At 42.6% G+C, this 20,406-nt stretch overlaps 1 protein-coding gene across 3 annotated transcripts in view; it reads left to right on the forward strand.

The window, feature by feature from the left end:
* Nucleotides 1-20,406, forward strand: part of PTPN1 (protein tyrosine phosphatase non-receptor type 1) — an 81,851-nt gene that overhangs the window by 34,281 nt on the left and 27,164 nt on the right. For all 3 annotated transcript variants that reach the window (NM_001113435.1, XM_085002835.1, XM_021077276.2), the window contains exons 2-4: nt 10,846-10,936; nt 15,669-15,769; nt 19,363-19,461. In NM_001113435.1, coding sequence (NP_001106906.1) covers nt 10,846-10,936; nt 15,669-15,769; nt 19,363-19,461 — 291 coding nt within the window. The remainder of the gene's footprint in view (nt 1-10,845; nt 10,937-15,668; nt 15,770-19,362; nt 19,462-20,406) is intronic.

The following is a 20,406-nucleotide window of genomic DNA, read 5'->3' on the forward strand; positions in this document are numbered from 1 at the left end:
TAGTATCCGTGAGGATGTGAGTTCAATCCCTGGCCTCGCTCAGTGGGTTGGGAATCCGGTGTTGCCATGAGCTGTGGTGTGGGTCACAGACATGGCTCAGATCTGATTTGACCCCTAGCCTGGGATTTGATCCCTAGCCTGGGATTTGATCCCTAGCCTGAGAACTTCCATTTGCCATGGGTGCAGCCCCCCCAAAAAAAGGAGGAAATATTTGGATGAATTGAAGGGACTCAAACATTGATATTAAACCTTGCTTCCTTAATGCACATACACAGAGATCTTCGGAAAGCCAGGCAAAAGAGCTTAGTCACCTATTTCCTGTCTTTCCCAAATTGTCATTTTATTTTTGTAGCCTCACTAAGGAACCACCACGTCATAATGCTTTGGGGCATTGGTCATGTCTTCCTTCATCATCCCTAATCCCTGAAATGGTCTGTAGAAAACTACATTTACATCTAGAAAGTATATAGAACACTCATTTTGTTGAGAACAATAATGCAAAAGCCTTTTCTTTGGTTATGGTAACAATCTTGTACTGTTCTTGGAATATTAAAGAAATTCTTAACCAAAACTAGTTTCATTTTGACACTCTGCTTCCCTCCCATTTACACTCCCACATTATACATAGAACATCATCAGTTTCATAAGTGTGTTCTCAGTTATTTCAGAGTAGGAATGTCGTGTGGCTTCCTGCAGTCCGTCCCTGTGACCGCTGGGCTTGGGGAAATTAACCGTGGTGGGAGGGAGCTGGTGGTTGGCAGTCTGGTTCCTTGTTAAGAAAGGTGTAAACCTTCCACTTTCAGATGTCTGCCAACTACTTGTGTCCTTAGTCAGTGTACCACTGGCCCCGGCAAAGTGCCAGAACCCCAGGACCTCAACACTTAAACTATCCTTATGGAAAGCAGAAGGTAAACAAAACAGAAGTGAAAGTGGATTCAGTTTTTAAAACTGTTCTCTTACAGGAATGGTTTTGTGGTTCTCAGCATTTAAAAAAATACTTGTTCCAATATGTTTCAGTGACATCAGTTACTGTAAGTCTGATTCATTTTCTGCCTATTGATTTCTGCCCAAGGTGAAAGTCATGACATTTAACAGAAAACATAAGCGATTTGAAAAATACAAAATAAAAGCAGATACTTTAAGGGTTATAAAAAATAAGGTTTAAAGACAAGTGATATTTGAAAATGCAGTTTTTGTATTTCTTTGTTAACTATTCAGCTATATATAACCATAGAGTTGTTAAAAATTAAGTAGATGGGAGTTCCCATTGTGGCACAGTGGAAACGAATCCGACTAGGAACCATGAGGTTGCGGGTTCGATCCCTGGCCTTGCTCAGTGGCTTAAGGATCTGGCGTTGCCCTGAGCTGTGGTGTAGATCGCAGGTGTGGCTCGGATCCTGCATTGCTGTGGCTCTGGCCTAGGCCGGCAGCTGTAGCTCCGATTTGACCCCTAGCTGGGAACCTCCATGTGCTGTGGGTGAGGCCCTAAAAAGCGGGAAAAAAAAAGGGGGGGACGACAATTTTCAAGGTCTAGGAAGCTTCCAAAAGATATTAGAATTTACTTTGAATATTTTTTTATCTTTAATATTCTGCAGCTTTACTCTAACCCTGTTGTGTCTGGGTCCTGATTTATTTTTTAGGAGTGTGCTGGGCCCTCTGTGTCCTGTGTCCTCGCACTGCTCGTTCACATCTCCTCTTTCTTCACGCTGGGTCCGCTGTACTAGCTTTCAGAGTACCCACCCTTTTTTCAGTGTTGAGTTTATCTTCGTCTGTTAAGTTTAGTTGTTGTTTTTTAAATTTCACTGTCAATTTCATTTCCAAGATACAGTTCTTCACTGGCTACTGACTTTGACTTCATTCCTCCCTATATCTATAGAGTACTTTTTTATCCATGATTCCTTTATCCCTAATCTCAAATCTCTTTCTCTTTAAAGTGCCTGACAGGCTAATGATAAATTTCATGTGAAATAGATTTGTTTTTCTAGTTGATTTGTTGGATATCTTTATCAGAACGAGGCATCTTCTATTTTTTTTTTTTTTGGTATCATGCTTGCAGATCATTTTGAGTGGGAAGCCTGTTTTGCTCATTTGTTCTTGTTCTGTTTTTTGAGCCTAGCTGTGCCGTTTTGCTTTTCTCTTATGTTTAATTGACTATCACTCTGTATTCAGAGCAGAGGGTATATGTCAGAGCGTGAAATCGGTGCCACCATCTCCAGACCAGTTGTTCCCTTTGCTGACTTTGTGAAGGGTACACCACACCTTGAATTCCTGCCTTCATCCTTTCGTTTGTGGGGAATTTGTAAAGCAGTTTGATTATGCTTTTTTCCATCTTGTTTTCCAAACGTACATGATTGTTCTGTTAATGTTTTGTAACTCCATTATCTTTTAACTTTACCCCCGACCAGTGTCCAGGATGACCAGGCAGAGATGGTTATTGTAAATCCTGCTGCCTTTGCTGACTGGTTTCGTTCCGTCCTCCCTCCTGTCCTTCTCTTTCACCCACCACAGAAGACTCAGGCTCTTTGTTTACTTTTCAGCATATTTTTCTATTAAGTACATATCCATTATAAATTTTAAATCACAGTAGGCTTGGTACTAGTTAGCTAAACTTTAAGTTTTTCTTTATTATCTAGGTATTGTAGTTTTCCACATTTAACAATATTGAGTATATGACTTATTTTCCTAAGGTTTTTGTAGTAAATTATATTGGCCCATTAACTTGTGTAGGTAAAGAATACAGCATTGCTTTTCAACTTGAAAGACACTGAACTTCTGACTTTGATCATTTATATTTCTCAAAGTATACTTCGTTATAGAAAAATTTTATACTCTAGTTTAAAATGAGATTTAGAAGTAGCAGAGTTTGTTCCACACATGTTCTTTAAAGATTTGGTTTCTAACATTTTCGGCTCGGCCCCCCCCCCCCCCCATGTCTGTATACCTCTCCCTGTTCAGTGGTGATTCTGCTGCCCCAGTTCCAGGAAGTGGACGCCCTATATGTTCACTTACTGTACTTTAAGCTGTTGCCTCTACTGTACTTCTGCATTTCCCTTCAGTCTAGCTCTGCCTCTCTGTTTTTGAGAGCCAGTAGCTTCCCTAAAGTACTAGGTGAAGAAAGGCTGGAATAATCAAATTAGGCAACCATTTGTTACCCGGGATGTGGGGACAGGGGCGCATAGAAGATGTCGAAGGTGCTGCGGGACTTGTACCGCACTGCAGTTCCGGCAAATGAAAGGTACCACTAAAGTCTTTCAGACTTTTAAAACAGAGTGCCGGCTGAAGCATCTAAAAATAACTCTGCTTTGAATCCGTGTTTTAGTTAAGCATTTTTGGTACTCTCTTGTCAGAAGGTTGTGTGACTCAATTTCAAAGCAAAATAATAATGAAAATTATTGGAAAGCAGGATGGAATCAGATATTTGCTTAAACAGATTCCCTTTCAAGAGCATCTCTGTTCCTAAGACGAAACATTCTGGTATAGAGTTAAGGACTTTTTGAGCTTGGGGACTTTATTTTTAATTACTCAATGAATTTTTATTACATTTATAGTTGTGCAGTGATCATCACAACCTGATTTTATAGCATTTCCATCCCAAACCCCAGCCCATCCCTCCATAATGTCTCCTTTGGAAACCATAAGTTTTTCAAAGTCTGTGAGTCAATATCTGTTATGCAAAGAATTTCATTGTGTCCTTTTTTTATCATCCACATGTAAGTGATAGCATATGATGTTCACTTAGCATGATAATTTCTAGGTTCACCCATGTTGCTGCAAATGTTGTTATTTCTTTACTTGGGGACTTTTGGAATCATTCGGTAATTCAGTCATTAGAATTAGGTTGAGTGCCTACTCTGGGTCTGGGCCTGGGCCAGGAGGGGTGAGAGAGGTGAAAGGCCAGGCCCTTTCCAGCAGACTCCCAGTTTTAACACTCTGCTGGCTCCACCTCATCACTCACCTAGTAGTTTTAAGAGAAATAGTGTGTTTTACCATGGAGCCAATAAGAGACATTCACCCTTTTGTGAGACTGAAGAGAAAAGGGCGTTAAAACCAAAATCAGGAGGTTTAACTTAGCAAAGTGCTATAAAACGTGCAAATATTTCTGCACGGCTGGACTGGTTTTTATGCCTATGTGTTTTCAAAAATAGAAATCTCAAGTGGAAAATGATCAGCTTTGGAGTTCCCATTGTGACTCAGCAGTAGGGAACCAGACAAGGATCAATAACACGGGTTCCATCCCTGGCCTTGCTCAGTGGATTAAGGATCCAGTGTTGCTCTGAGCTGTGGTGTAGGTTGCAGATGCAGCTCGGATCTGGTGTTGCTGTGGCTGTGGCGTAGGCCGGCAGCTACAGCTATAATTCAGCCCCTAGCCTGGGAACTTCCATATGCCATGGGTGCGGCCCTTATTAAAAAAAAAAAGGAAAGAAAAATTGTCAGCTTTTCACCCAAGTTTGACTTTTTCCCTAATTGAATTTGGGAGGTATTTGAATAATGGATAATGAGCTTTCCCATAAATACAGAAATTGATTCACTCTGGGCCCTTGTTCATTCTGTTACCAGAGCTTTATAAGGATGTTACCCTCTGTACTCACTGGGAGGTCAACAGTTATCTTGTTTAGTGAGTGTGGGAAGATGGGAAATTAAGAACTGCCTTGAGAAATTATTCCGGTAATGTCATTTTCTGCCCTGCTCACCTCCTTGCCTCTTGAGATTACCAGTTCATATATTGTGTTTAAACTTTATCAGGCATTTGTAGCCCAGGTAAATCATAATTATGGAAGAACTTGCTTTTTTCCTTTCATAAAAATGAGCCATTACAGAGATGATTCAGATCATTTGAGGTGCCCAATGCCTGTATAAAATGATACAGTGTAATTTAAACCTGTAATCTTTAGTCAAACTTGAGCCCTGCTTCGGTAGCACGTTATCAGATTGATTATCTAGGAGAGCATGAACGTTTGACATCTATTACGTAGGTTGTTTAATTCTATCACATTTCTGAAATTTACACTAAGAATAGGAAGTAGACTCTTAGAAAGCCAGTAAAGAACTAGCCGAGGGAAGGAGACGGATAGGTTATCTATTTGCTGATATATTCAATTTCCCACTAGTAAAATTCTCATTGCATGTGATCCCGTCCCTGAAATTATGAGGTACCCTTTGAATGATCCTTGAAATGTTCAGTGGTTTTGTTTCTTTGTTTGCTGTTTGTTTGTTTTTTTAGAGGATACTTCTGGGAATATGTTTCATGGCAAGTTTATCATTTCCTTTTTGACTTGGCTTCTAAATTTACCCACCGTTCGTTTTTTCATCATCAGCTTTATGACCTTTATTTTATTTTCTCTATGTGGAAATTTTATGTACTTTGGATTATTTAATCTTTGAGCAGAAGTAATAAGAGATGTTGGGATACTTTATACTTGTGATAGAAATTTCCTTAAACTTGTTCATTAGTGATCTGCTTTTTTACAGCTGTTAGAAAGTTAGCTTACTTTTTTGATACAGTTTTAGAATATAGAAATCTTGTTTTGCTGTAATTTTGCAAAGTTTTATGGTACAGTAGTCTGTCTACTTTCTTCTAAACCACTGTTGATGGTTACTTTTTTTTTTTTTTTTTTTTTTGCTTTTTAGGACCACACTTGCGGCGTATGGAAGTTCCCAGGCTAGGGGTCGAATCAGAGCTATAGCTGCCAGCCTACACCACAGCCACAGCAATGCAGGATCCGAGCCGAGTCTCTGACCTACACCACAGCTCACGGCAACACCAGATTCTTAACCCACTGAGTGAGGCCAGGGATTGAACCCGAAACCTTATGGTTATTAGTCGAATTCGTTTCTACTAAGCCACTACGGGAACTCCCCGCTATTGGTACTTTTAACTTTAAAGGTACTTTATCACTCCACAATTTTAAGACTATAATCCTGGCATTTTATTTTACTGAATGAAATTTGACATTTGTCTTAAGAGCATGCATATATTTCTCTGTGCCCTTCTAAAGTAGAGAAATACTTCAACTGGGTATACCATATGATTGTGAATTACACCTCAGGGTTGGTATAAAAAAAAAAAACTAATTGAACTACACACATAAGATCTGTGCATTTTACTCTGGGTATATCTTAATTTTGCAATGTATTTTTTAAAAAGTATTGTGTGAATAACTACTATTTTCCCAATATTTTCATTAGATAGTTCCAAGTTTTGCTATGTTCTCTTTCTCACCAAAAAGGTTCAGATTAATAAATCCTTTGGCTGGATAAAATCAGTTGCACACGAATGTTGATATTTTGGCCTTTATTTCCTCAGGATGAGTATTTGTTAGTTTAGTGGTTTATCCATGTCGATTATTTCTCTTGTCTTCATCCATTTACACCAGCTGGACTGATGAATTGTTTCACCTCACAAAGCAAAATTTGTACCTGTTGCTAAATGCTTCCAAATAATAAGTAGAACAAGAAATTTAAAACAGATTTTTTTTCCTTCAGGTCATTTTTCTGTGCTGTGTATCATTTCCCTTGAAAGCTTAATCTCATCCATAAATGATGTGATGGGTATGTTACCACTGGACTAATTTGTTTAATCCCAAATGGGTTTATAATCTATCACACTGCTTATAAATGATTGGCTGGTCTCTGAGTCAAAAGTCAGAAATCCCTTCTTGCCACTTTTAAAATAAGTAGAATAGCAGAATGTGGGCATTCATTCTTTTTTATTTTTTAAATCTAAGTTGAATGTATATATGGTTTAAGAAGTTAAATAGTACAATGACAGGTTTATAAGAAAATACATCCTGCTGTACAGCCCTGAGAACTATATCTAGTTACTTATGATGGAGCATGGTAATGTGAGAAAAAGAATGTACATATGTATGTGTGAATGGGTCACTTTGCTGTACAGTAGAAAATTGAAAGAACACTGTGAACCAGCTATAATGGAGAAAATAAAAATCATTTAAAATTTAAAAGTTAAAAATAAACAATTATAAAAAATTTAAAAATAAAATAGTTATTTGCTTCCCACAGTGCCTGACTCCCCAGGCTTTCTCTTCATGGATAATTATCCTTTTTTTGGCCGTAACCATGACATGGAAGTTTCCAGCCAGGGATCAAACCCACCGCACAGCTGTAACCAGAGCCATAGCAGTGATGACTCTGGATCCTTAACCCGCCGAGCCATCAGGGAACTCCCATGGATGACTGATTTGAACTCTACTGATTCTACCTTGTATTTATTTCCATATTTCTAAGGAAAATCTTTATCTTTTGATTCATTAATCAAATGATAAATTTGGAATTAATCTTTCCTAAAGGTAGAGAATTTAGTTTTCTTAAATAGCCATTCCCTATTGTTTGCTTCCTCCCTCCCCATTCTCCCAGTATGTTATACGTTTTGATTAAAACAATATTCATTGGCTAGCAAATCCGACTAGGAACCATGAGGTTGTGGGTTCGATCCCTGGCCTTGCTCAGTGGGTTGGGGATCCAGCGATGCCGTGAGCTGTGGTGTAAGTTGCAGATGAGGCTCAGTTCCCGCATCACTATGGCTGTGGCGTAGGCCAGCTGCTACAGCTCCGATTAGACCCCTAGCCTGGGAACCTCCATATGCCGCAGGAGCAGCCCAAGAAATGGCAAAAAAGACAAAAAATAGAAATAATAAAAATAAAACTATTCATTATTTACATTATTTTCCTTGGCACATAGTCACAAATAGTGTTGTACTATTTCCTTTTAAATAAATTTTCCTGTAGTTAATTGCCTTGTTTTTTTCATTTGTATTTGCCTAGTTATCTTTCTACCTGTTGCCAATTCTACCCATACCTTCTAGTAGCCTCTAGAACAATTTTCCACAAGGTCAGGCAGTCCTATCCAATAGAAGTACAATGCAACTCACATATGTAATTTTACTTTTTTAAAAAATGATTTTTATTTTTTTCCATTATAGCTGGTTTAGTGTTCTGTCAATTTTTTACTGGACAGCCAGGTGACCCAGTCACACATACATGTAATTTTACTTTTTCTAGTAGCCACAGTAAAAAGGTAAAAGGAAGCCGATGAAAATCATAGTATGATTTGCTTAACCCAATGTGTTCAAAATGTTATTTCAACCGATAGTTAATATTTCAAATATTTGAGATATTTTACTTCCTTTTTTTTTTAGCACTAAGTCATCAAAATCTGAAGTGTTTGCACTTCTACAGCATCTCTTTTCAGAGCGGCCACATCTCAAGTGCTCTCAGTGTCACATGTGGCTCATGACTCCTGACTGCACAGAGCGATTTCAGGCGATTCCTCAGCTTCAGTTTTGGTCTTGGAGGTCTCCCTGCTGGAGACTTCCATTCTCCTGCCTGGGCCAGTTGGTCTATAAGCTGCCACACAGCTACCATCTTGAGACTTCTTTGCTTTGCTTCTCAGTTGGATTCCCTGTTTTCTGAATTTGAGATCGCCTTGTTTCTCTCTGGTGGTTTCGTTGGATCGCCGTTGGTACTGTGGACCAAGGCATGTGGTTGACACATCCATCCCTTGAGTCTTTCTGGTCCGATCTGGCCGCTGGCTTCCTAGGGTGGTACAGAGTTATCATCTGGGTGCTCCCCCGTCATAGCTTCTGTGGAAATTTCCTGTGCCTCTGCTCTTGTGTTGGATTCCCCCCCACACCGCCCACTTTTTTCTGTATATCTTACATCTTTCTTTTTCTTAGTTAATTTCTTCACTCTGGTGGAAGACATGCTCCAGTGGATTCCTGAAAAAGGGGGGCAGGGGTGGTAAAGTTTTTGAGACCTTGCATGTCTAGAAATGTTTTTCTTGTCCCTTCTCTTGATATCACTGAGCTTTATATAGAATTCTAGGTTGAACATCATTTTTCCTCAGAATTGTGAAGGCATTGCTCCATTGCCATCCAGTTTTCAGTGTTCTTACAAAATCTGAAGCCATTCTGATCACTTTATATTTTGAAAGTGAACTGTTTTTCTTCCTGGAAGCTTACAGAATATTCTCTTTGTCTGCAGGATTCTGGAATTATGATTAATGTGCCTCAGTATGGGTCTTTTTTTTTATCATTTTGATGAACACTTGATATATCTGGGAGGTTTCCTTGAACTATTTTTTTGTGTTTTCTTTCCTTTTGTTTCATTTTCTATTATTGTTATTTATTTGTTTGTTTAGACTTTACCTTCTGGAAGGATTTTTTTCTACCTTTATCTTCAGACTCTGGATAAGCTTATAATTTCTGCCATCTTGTTTTTACATTCCAAGAGACGTTTTTATTTTATGTAACGTCCTTTTCATAACCTATGGATACAGTATCTTATCTTTCTGAGTATATTAATAATTTTTAAAAGTCTTTTTAGGGCTGCACCTGCAGTATATGGGAGTTGCCAGGCTAAGAGTCGAATCGGAGCTACAGCTGCCAGCCTACACCACAGCCACAGAAACATGGGATCCGAGCCGAGTCTGAGACCTACACCACAGCTCACAGCAACCCTGGATCCTTAACCCACTGAGTGAGGCCAGGGAATGAACCTGTGCCCTATGGATACTAGTCAGATTCGTTACTGCTGAGCCACAATAGGAACTCCAATAATATGTTTTTTGAAGCTCTCATTTCTCTGTAGTTTATTTCCTCCAAGGGGCTTCCCCCCCTCCCCCCCGCAGCTTTGTTTTTCTTTTAAATCTCTTTTGTGTTAGAGACTTTCTTTCCTCTGACATCTTATAATCAGTGGTCTGTGCAGGATGAAGAGTAGGGGCTTACAGGGCCCACAGCAAGCTCTGAACAGGTGTAAGGGGCTTGTCAGCACAGACCTGACCATGGGGCCTTTAAGGTGCCAGGGGGACTGTTAGTTACATACCCTTACGATAGCATCTTTTGGTCTTTCCTCTTGTCTGCTCACATCATCTAGAGACCACTCTACCCCCTGATTTATATTTTCTAGAAGATCAGCCTCCAGATTTCTGCAGAGGTGTGAGGCAGCAGTACCCAGCAGCACAGAAGGGGGGGGGGGGGGGCAGCAGAGATCCAGCTGCCCTCAGACAGCTGCGTCCGTGCAAGCAGTGGATCTGCTCTCCCTCCAGAGAAGTGCACTTTAAGTTGTAGTAAAATACACATAACGTAAAGTTTACCGTTGTAACCATTTTTAGGTATACAACTTTAGTGGCATGAAGTCATTCACATTGTTGTGCAGACTTGTCTTTTAGTAATAGTAAAATATAAACTTAAAGATTTTGAAATGTAACTATGGTATTGATTTTGGAGAGCAGAATTAGATATGTGAGCCGTCTAGCAGGGGCACAAGGCAGGTCTCCTATGAGTCCAGGCACTTGGTCTTCCTGACACTTTGGTACAGTGGGATTTGTTTACGTCTCCTAGGAAAGCATTTGGATGGTTTGTTGGCTTAAAAGGGCGTTCTCTCTGCTCTTGATAACAGTGGCTTTACAAAAGGTTACAGGCGGAACTCCTAGGCCTGACCTTGAAGGCTCTCCAAGACCCGGCCTATCCCAACCTGTGCACTCTGGCCAGCTGTCATTCCTCCCACTTGCTCACTCGCTGTTCCTACAAAAGATGTGAACTCCCCCCCGCCTGCCCCCAAGCCCTTTTCCTCATCTTTCCAGCTCTCAGCCCCATGCCCCTTCCTTCCACCCCAGGCGTGCAGTCGTTCCTCTTCAGTTTTCCTCCCATGACCTTGTGCCTCTGAATTAGCACCTTGCATTTCCCACCCTGCCTGGCTCCCTTTGATGTCTGGTTCTGGGCTAGGTCTTCCTCAGTGCCTGGCACATGGCCCATGCTCAGTTAACCATCTAGATGAATTCCTGATGCCAGAGATTTCAAGAGAGAACTCTTTATCCTTTTTTTTGTAGGATATCCGACACGAAGCCAGTGACTTCCCCTGTAGAGTGGCCAAGCTTCCCAAGAACAAGAACCGAAACAGGTACAGAGATGTCAGTCCCTGTAAGTATCCACGTCGCTGTTCCCCTGCTTCCACTGCGGCAGCCCTTCCTCAGCTGCAGGGCCTCTCAGTCAAGGTTCCTTTAGCCCAGGGTTTGGTAATAAGTCGGCAGCAGTAAAGGTTTATGACTTGATTGTTTCCTATAATAAAGGCATTAGAGACTTATAGTAATGGTTCATTTTTCCACCCTTGTAGAAGGGGTAAGGTTTCAGTTTCTGGAAAATTCAGCTAAGTTCAAAGCACTTTTTTTTAGCTTTGACTGTTTCAGTGATGAATCATTTTCCTACCAGCTGAAGCAGAGTGTCACAGGCATAATAGAACCCCTTCTGGATGACTCAGCAACAGTATTATTAGACCCTGAGCATTGTAATGAACTATAATGGTGCCCTACAGGCATTAAGGGGGGGGAGCATTTCACCTCCTCAACTAAAGACGCAGCTCTGCTTGTTGACCCGACACCCACTGCCTGCCGCCATCGTCATTTTTCTGGCTCTTTCCTGCTATTAGCTCTCAGTGTGCCTGCTGGCCGCCTTTTCTGCCTTCTGTGTAATTGGTTTTCAGTCCAGTGATGGGAAAAGTAAATAACCAAATGTGTTAGAATTTGTATCAAGTAAGAAAAACTGGAGCTGAGTAAAGGACATGAACTTTGCCCCTTTCTCTAGGCCACAGAGGACTTTTTGACTCACCTCCATGTGGCCGTTATCAGTCAGCAAGGGATGTGGTGCCGACAGCTCCATGGCAGTGTTCTCTGCCAGGAACACGGGAGATACAGCCGGTCAGTCCTCAGCCAGGCACCTCCCTCAAGCCTGCTGAAGCTCACTGTGCCTGGCTCTGGTGGCAGCTCTTGGTGCCCGCCTGCAGGAGAGTCGGCAGTGTCCCCTGCCCTGAATTGTGCAGTGCCCAGGCCCCTGGAAGGGGAGTAAATTGGACCTGCGTGGGCACAGAGCAGGCTGCCTCCGACTGCTAGCCTGGAGGTCCCTGCCTGGCTTGGTGACTCCCTCTCCCCCTCAGAGCTGAGAGGCCTCAGGCCGGTTGACCTTTCCTCTGATCTTCAGTCAAACAGGAGTCACACAGATCTCAGGATTGTGTAAAGATGAAATAAAGTAACATCAGCCAGTTAGCCCAGTGTCTTGCTCATGAGTGTTAGCTGTGGTTGTGACGGCTGTTATCTGAAGGTACCCGCCAGGACCATCTGAAGTACAGTTCTAGGTCACGTGACGCATGATTTTGCCCCAGTGCCCAGTTCTCTTGATTTATAGGTCATTGCACCTCATAGGTTTTATTTAAAAATAATGCTAGTAACCTCTTCTCAGGTGATTCTGCTGTGAAGCTCTGGGGCAGCTACTCTGAACTGGAAAGAACAATCACTGTTGGAATCTTTGACGCACTGCCGGCGGGGCCCTTGGTCTGCAGCTTTTGCTGTACTTGCTCTGAATTAGGCATTAATGTTGTCTTTAATATTCCTTTTCAACGTTTTTGATCAGTGCTCATCTAAATGGTTTTATGAACCAGTTTTACAGAGGAAAAAAAAACAGCATTTAAAATATTCTTGGGAGTTCCCGTCGTGGCGCAGTGGTTAACGAATCTGACTAGGAACCATGAGGTTGCGGGTTCAGTCCCTGCCCTTGCTCAGTGGGTTAATGATCTGGCGTTGCCATGAGCTGTGGTGTAGGTTGCAGACGTGGCTCGGATCCCTCATTGCTGTGGCTCTGGCGTAGGCCAGTGGCTATAGCTCCGATTCAACCCCTAGCCTGGGAACCTCCATATGCCGCGGGAGCGGCCCAAAGAAATAGCAAATAAATAAATAAATAAATAAATAAAATAAAATAAAATAAAATAAAATATTCTTCCAGAGATACAATTGAAAAGCTTTTTCACCCCTGTCCAGTCTCACTCTTTATATTTTTCTTTTTCTCCCCTTTCTCCATCTTCAGTAGAAAAAGTAATTTGCTTTTAAGGTTGTGGAGGAAATGGGGGAAATGTTTCAAGGGACAAAGTGATTGTTGTTAGCTTCCATTTGGCAGGTGGAAAACCCAGCACTCAGACGATAAGTTGTTTGCCCAAAGTCCCCACCCAGTGCTGTGTGAGTCCACTCACATAACCACCAGTGCCAGTCATAATTTTTTTGAGATCTCTTATCTCCATGACCCACTTAAATATTACCCAAGTGTTTCAGTTTGTATTAACCCTCTATGATGAGAAACATTATTCCAAACAGTGACTGATTTTCAAAAACATCTCTTTGAGACCCTTTAGAACAAAGTCTCAAACCACTTATTCCCACTAATTTTTCCTTTTCCACTGGGCAGGGGGAGAAATTTATGGATGATCACCTGAGTTCATCATCCCTTGTGTTGTACCAGAAATAAAAATAACCACCTGCTCTCTTTTTGGTTTTTTTAGTTTTTATTATAGTTGATTTACAATGGTGTGCCAATTTCTGCTCTGTAGCAAAGGTGACCCAGTCATACATATGTACACTCCTTTTCTTATGTTATCTTCCATGATGGCCTACCCCAAGAGATTGGATGTAGTTCCCTGTGCCGTACAGTGGAACCTCATTGCTTATACGTTCTAAGTGTAATCCCACCTGCTCTTTTTAGCTATACTAGTGGGATGAGGAAAGTGGCCCTTAGGAAACCATAGCTTTTATAACAAAGTCATAGTAAAAGGGGAGAAAAAAAGTGCTGGGCTTCTTCGTAACTTGGGGCAAATCTTTCCAATATGAATTTATTCCTAAGAACTGTTCTCGGAGTTCCCATTGTGGCTCTGTGGAAATGATTCTATCATCTATGAGGAGGCAGGTTCGATCCCTGGCCTCGCTCAGTGGGTTAAGGATCCAGCATTGCTGTGAGCTGTGGTGTAGGTCACAGATGCGGCTTGGATCCCACATTGCTATGGCTGTGGTGTAGGCTGGCATCTACAGCTCCAATTTGACCCCTAGCCTGGGGACCTCCATATGGCACAGTTGTGGCCCTAAAAAGACAAAAGTAAAAAAATAAAAAACGGGAGTTCCCATCGTGGCTCAGTGGTTAACGAATCCAACTAGGAACCATGAGGTTGCGGGTTCGATCCTTGGCCTTGCTTAGCGGGTTAAGGATCCAGCGTTGCCGTGAGCTGTGGTGTAGGTCCAAGATGTGGCTCGGATGTGGCGTGGCTGTGGTGTAGGCCAGCGGCTACAGCTCTGATTAGACCCCTAGCCTGGGAACCCCCATATGCTATGGGTGTGGCCCGAGAAAAGACAAAAAGCCCAGTAAATAAATAAATAAATAAATAAAATTTAAAAAAATAAACTATTCTGAAAGTTACATTTAATATACTTTCAAAAAAGACTAAATAAATAAATAAATAAATAAAGGAGTTCCCATCGTGGCGCAGTGGTTGACGAATCTGACTGGGAACCATGAGGTTGCGGGTTCGGTCCCTGCCCTTGCTCAGTGGGTTGACGATCCGGCGTTGCCGTGACCTGTGGTGTAGGTCGCAGACGCGGCTCGGATCCCGCTTTGCTGTGGCTCTGGTATAGGCCAGAGGATACAGCTCCTATTTGACCCCTAGCCTGGGAACCTCCATATGCCGCAGGAGCGGCCCAAGAAATAGCAAAAAAAAGGACAAAAAAATATATATACTTTCAGTGTTTTGGATTCAGAGTTTATTTTTTCCACTTAAACTCTTTTGTCTTTGATTATTACATTTATGTTATTCTTGAACTTAAAAAAAAAACAAAAAACAAAAAATCCCGTGTCAAGGAATTCAAGGTATAACCTTTCACATTGCTGTTTACTTAGGCCATTTAGTCTTCAAACCATTAGGCATAGGTTAGGTTGAGGTGTGGTCCTAAGTCTTACCTACTCAGCTCATTTACTAACAAGAGCTCTGGGGACTGGGTGGAATTGGGGTGGATTTTGTTCCCTTTTAAAGATTGAAGCCACTGTGTTTTGTTTTTTTTTTTTTTTTTAGGGCCACATCTGCGGCACATGGAGGTTCCCAGGCTAGGGATTGAATTGCAACTATAGCTGCTGGCCTACGCTAGAACCATAGCAACGCCAGATCTGGGCCATGTTTGTGACCTACACCACAGCTCATGGCAGTTCGGGATCCTTAACCCACTGAACGAGGCCAGGCATTGAACCCGAAACCTCATGGTTATTAGTTGGGTTTGTTAACCACTGAGCCACGACAGGAAATCTGAAGCCACTGTATTTTTTAACCTTTAAACGTATGTATGTAATAGGCATCAGAATACAGATCCCTTGACGTTCCCTCTTCCCAGTTTTCTGGAGTTGTGAGGACAGTAATAAATATCATTACGTTAAGACAATATCGCCTAAAAACAGATTTCCCAAACAGTACATAATCTGTGTTTTAGTGTAGTTTGTCTCTGTTGCTATTTAGTGTTATGTTTCAAATACTTCCAAAAATCTTTGGGAAAACACCAGCCGTTCTGGCAGGTAATAGAAAAAGAATATGTATATGTGTGTGACTGGGTCACTCTGCTGTACATCACAAATTGATAGAACATTGTGAATCAGTTATACTTTAATTAAAAATTACAAAAAAAGAAAAGAGAGCTAGTCATTCTCATGATGATGACTGATCTCAGTGAGGCTTGGCCTCAGCCAACATGAACGCGCCTGGTGCCACCACCTCGCCTTCTTTGCTTACCCTGTGGCGCGTGCTGCCTGTGCAGACAGTGTGAGTCCTCCAGATTAACCTCAGTTCTGGTTTGCCTTTCAGTTGACCATAGTCGGATTAAACTCCATCAAGAAGATAATGACTATATCAATGCTAGTTTGATAAAAATGGAAGAAGCCCAAAGGAGTTACATTCTCACCCAGGTAAACAGATTGTGTGAATTTTTCTTTGATAGTTTTGTGTTTGTTGGTGTTAGAGTGCTGTTATCTAAACCTCAGTTAAAATCTGCCACTTCTTGTAGAAGATCAGGTTTTAAACAACCCAGGAAAACAACAAGGGAAGGAAAAAGCCTTCTTTCAGAGATTCAGTCTAGTTGTGACATGAATCTTTTCTGGGAAGCATGGCATTGCTGGTTTTGTAGAAAACAGCAGTAAAATGCCAGGGGTGCCTTTGGGCTGTTGACAGGGGCAGCACCTAGAGAAGAGCCTATAACCCTCCTCAGGGCATCAGGAATCTTTGTCTAGATAGCCATTCAGAATTCCTCTGCCTGGTGCTCCTTCTTTGGCAGTGGGAGCAGGCGAGGGGCGGGTGATTAGATTGTGTAAACAAGCGTGCAAAATCACTTGACCTTCCCATTGGCTTTTGGCATCTTTATGGAAAAAAATCATAGAAGTGGTTTAATAGCTGACCTTTTGCGAAACACTTACTGGTATATGACCTGAAGACTATGCGTGGGAAAGGGGATAAAGGAGTTTCTTTTTAATTAATGTTCTCAAGTCTCAATCTAATCTGCTACCTGTAAATAAATTGGTCCAGGTTTTTCTCTCTCTCTCTTTTTTTTTTTTTTTTTTTCTTTTTTCCTTAGGGCCACACCCTTAGCATGTGGAGGTTTCCAGGCTGGGAGTCCTATTCCAGCTACAGATGCCAGCCTACACTACAGCTCATGGCAACACCAGATCCTTAACCCACTGAGCAAGGCCAGGAATTGAACCCACAACTTCATGGTTACTAGTAGGATTCGTTTCCACTGCTCCAAGACGGGAACTCCTTTTTTTTTTTTTTAATCATAATTTTCATTTTCTCATTCCATATCACTTTTATCAGTCTTACATTTGCTTTGGGTTATAGGGTGATTGCAAACATCATAACTCTGCTTAATACTTGGAGACTAAGGAATTCCCGTTTTGGCACAGTGGAAGTGAATCCAATTAATCCACTAGGAACCATGAGGTTGCAGGTTCGGTCCCTGGCCTCACTCAGTGGTTTAAGGATCCAGCGTTGCCATGAGCTTTGGTGGTGTAGGTCGCAGACTTGGCTCAGAACTGGGGTTGCTGTGGCTCTGGCGTAGGCCGGCAGCAACAGCTCTTATTAGACCCTTAGTCTGGGAACCTCCATATGCCACAGATATGGCCCTAAAAAGACAAAAAAAAAATATATATATATATGTATATATATATATATATATATATTAGGAGACTAAAATGACAGTGAAGTCAGGAAGTACATTGAACAAAGTATGCTTTGGAACAGGGCATATCCCCCATGGCCCTTCTTTACTGTCCCTTTTGTCCTGCCCCAGTTCCTCTCTGCACATGACCAGAATCAGCCAGACACCTTCCAGTGGGTGTACGGGACATGAGCCATGCTGTGTGTTCAATTCTGGGGGCCGCTGAATAAATGCCCAGGGCCTCGCCTGTAGTCTTCCCGTCACCTCTGGGGCGGGGTGTAAAGGAAGGACACCCTGGTTGTGGCGAGCTGGTGGGAAGAGGTCTGAAGCAAAAGTGTCTTCTTGGGAACTTCTCTTAAAAAAGAAGTAGTCAAGTTTCTTACTTCCTCATTTCAGCCATTCAGCTTTGGTGTGGGGTCAGGAAGCCAAAGCAAAGCTAGGGTGTGTAAAGTCACATGGAGCATTAGGAAGTCACCATGGAAACTTTGACACCACGGCCCCCCCACCCCTCACCCCATGCCCTCACAGTTACTCAGACGTTCTGTCTGTGCCTGAGGTTCTGTCTGCCAGATGGTACCATGGATGTCAGAGGATATCCGGAGGGATAGGTCTCCCTCTGTCCTGAGATTTACGTAAGGGATCGAAGCAGCCAGACCCCAAAGAGGCACCCCTGGTCGGTGAAATATGTCCCAAGCCACAAAGTCAGGCAAACCCTACCCAATTTTTATTTTTAATGTTATTTAATGTTATGCACATAACACATGCCTATAGTCTCATTTTTTAAAATTCAGGTAGGTTGATTTACAGTGTTGATGTCTGCTATACAGAAAAGTGATTCAGTTATATATGTATATATACACATTCTTTTTTACATTCTTTTCCATTATGATTTATCTCAGGATACTGAATACAGTTCCCTGTGTTAGACAGTAGGACCTTGCTGGTTATCCCTTCCGTATGTAGTCTGCATCTTAGAGTCGTGGTTTTTAACAGCCAGAAGTATAGAAGTACAGGGATTAATGTCACCGATGCCAGCCTTCACTCCATCTTCAAGTGTTGGCTACGTTTGGTGTGTATGCTTTCACATCTTAGGTGATTTTTAATCCCTCAGACCCATCCTAAACTGGGGTGATACTGGGAGGCAGGGAAGTAACCGATGGGAGCCACAGCTGTAGGGCCCTGGCCACAGGCTCCTCATGACTAGGTGGGAGGGTCAAAGGCCCAGGGACCCCATAACTCCCGCCTTCCCGAAGCCGTTTCTCTGTTGGTTTGCTGGAAGGGGTTTTTCGCAGGTTATCTGCTGCTATCTGAGGCTGTGTGGAGCGTGGATTTGTAGCAAATCCCTGAAAAGTTCAGAGAAGAACGTGAGAGGGCTCACATGGTCAAGGGAAGTGTTGTGAGACCTAAAGGGAAAAGATGCAAAGAATAAGGAGATTTTGGATGAAAATGTATGGAAACGATTCTAGAAGAAGTTGTGCTGGCCAGAGATGATGGGTGATGTCCCTTCTGGGCAGTACTAAAAATTGAGACAAACTCAGTTCATAGCCTGGCATTCATACACTGTATCCAGTAAAGATCTGTGCCCATTGCCAGGTGGGCTGGAGTGAGACAGACCAACTGCTTGGCAGACACCACCACCCCTGATTCTCCAGTGACACCATACCCCTTGGGCCACCCACCTGACCATTTGTGTGTCCGCGTTTCTATGTTCCGTGGTTCTTCTTGATCCAAAATGAAGGCTGTCTTGGTCAGGTTAGCCATTACTAATAGTAATAACAATAGCTAACATTCTGTTGGGTATATACTGTGTTCCAGGTACTGTAGTAAGGCTTTTATATATATGAACATAGTTCATCTTCACAGCCCGGTGACTAGGTGCCCTGATGAGGTGAGTGAGGTTAGGTGGAGAAGCCGAGGCAAGGAGAGGTGAATTAACTTCTGTGGTCACACAGATGGTACGTGGTTGGAGCAGGGGCATCACAGTTGGCCTCTTCCCCATACCACCTCCGACCTGCAGCCAAGATTTTGTTCGTTTCCACCTGCCCTGAGGCATGGATCTCAGTGGAGCCCCTCAACCAGCCAGCCCCAACTGGAAAGCAGAATCAGTGTTTTCTCTCCTCCGTTGCTCAGCTCTGAACCAGCTCTGAGATGCGGAAATGACCTTTTACCCTGTGGTAGGAAATAGAATTGTGGTTACTGTCTGCCAGGCAGGGAGCGGAGGGTCCCTGTCCCAGCCAAGGCCACCACATTGCCTAAGGGCGCTGTCATTGACTAACTGCCAACAGTGAGCTCCCACTGGAGTGTGTCTATGTGTAAAATGCATACACTCTGTGAATTGTGTGTTTGCAGGGCCCATTGCCCAATACCTGTGGTCACTTTTGGGAGATGGTGTGGGAGCAGAAGAGCAGGGGCGTTGTTATGCTCAACAGAGTGATGGAGAAAGGATCGGTAAGTCATAGATTTCTCTACCGTTTACGCCACTGTCTTTGTGGTTGCCAGTCCATAAAGTTGATATTTCTGCCTATGTATTTCCTTGAATTGCCTTTATATTTCTTTTACTTGGTCTTTTTTATTAGAAAAATATTTTAAAACTCTCTCTCTATATATATATACATGTTTATTGTGACCAAGTCAGATGCATAGGTGAATGTAAAAGGGAAAAAAGTCAAATTGCCCTTGACCTGTTCCCACCCCACCATCAGTCTCTCCAGAGTGGGCTGTGCGTGCCCTGCTGTGCTTTCACCTAGGCCTCCTGTGCCGCTGCACCTGCCTTATGGAGCTGTGGAAGCAAGCGTTTTATTTTGAAAAGCAGCTTCCTACTGTATCGTCATCATATCTGCTTTTTCTGGCTGGTGAAAGTGTGCCTCCCTGCACCTGAGCTGAGGAAGAGCTGGACCCTGGATTCCCTCCATAAAATCCCCAGACCTTTGGCTCCTGGCCGCGCCTCTGTGACGTGGCTGTGTCTGCTTGTGCGTTTATTTCAGGATGTGTGTCATCCTTTCTTCTACATTGTTTGCAGCGTGGGCTAGAGGTGTCTTTGTTGAGGCCGCCCCCTTCCTTTTGACTCACTCTCCTCAGTCCTGCACCGTGCATCCACAATGATCTTTAGTCTAAACCAAGTCTCCCCACACCTCTGCCCAGCGAAACCCTACTGGGGCGCCCACTCCCTCCCAGGATATACATTATGTGGCTACAGGACTGGGTGTGATTGGACCCTCATTATCCTGGACCCCTCATCTCCTCCTCCATCTCTAGACTCCAGCCAGAACAAACTTTTTTTTTTCTTTTTAGGGCCACACTTGTGGCATATGGAAGTTCCCAGCTAGGGATCAAATCTGCTCTGCAGCCATAAGCAACACGGAATCCGAGGCTCATCCATGACCTACACCATAA

This window comes from Sus scrofa, chromosome 17 (genome assembly GCF_054392235.1).
Source record: "Sus scrofa isolate SSC_HxYL_T2T_F1_AM1 chromosome 17, Sscrofa_HxYL_maternal_Yorkshire_Landrace_v2.0, whole genome shotgun sequence".
Classification (NCBI taxonomy): domain Eukaryota; kingdom Metazoa; phylum Chordata; class Mammalia; order Artiodactyla; family Suidae; genus Sus; species Sus scrofa.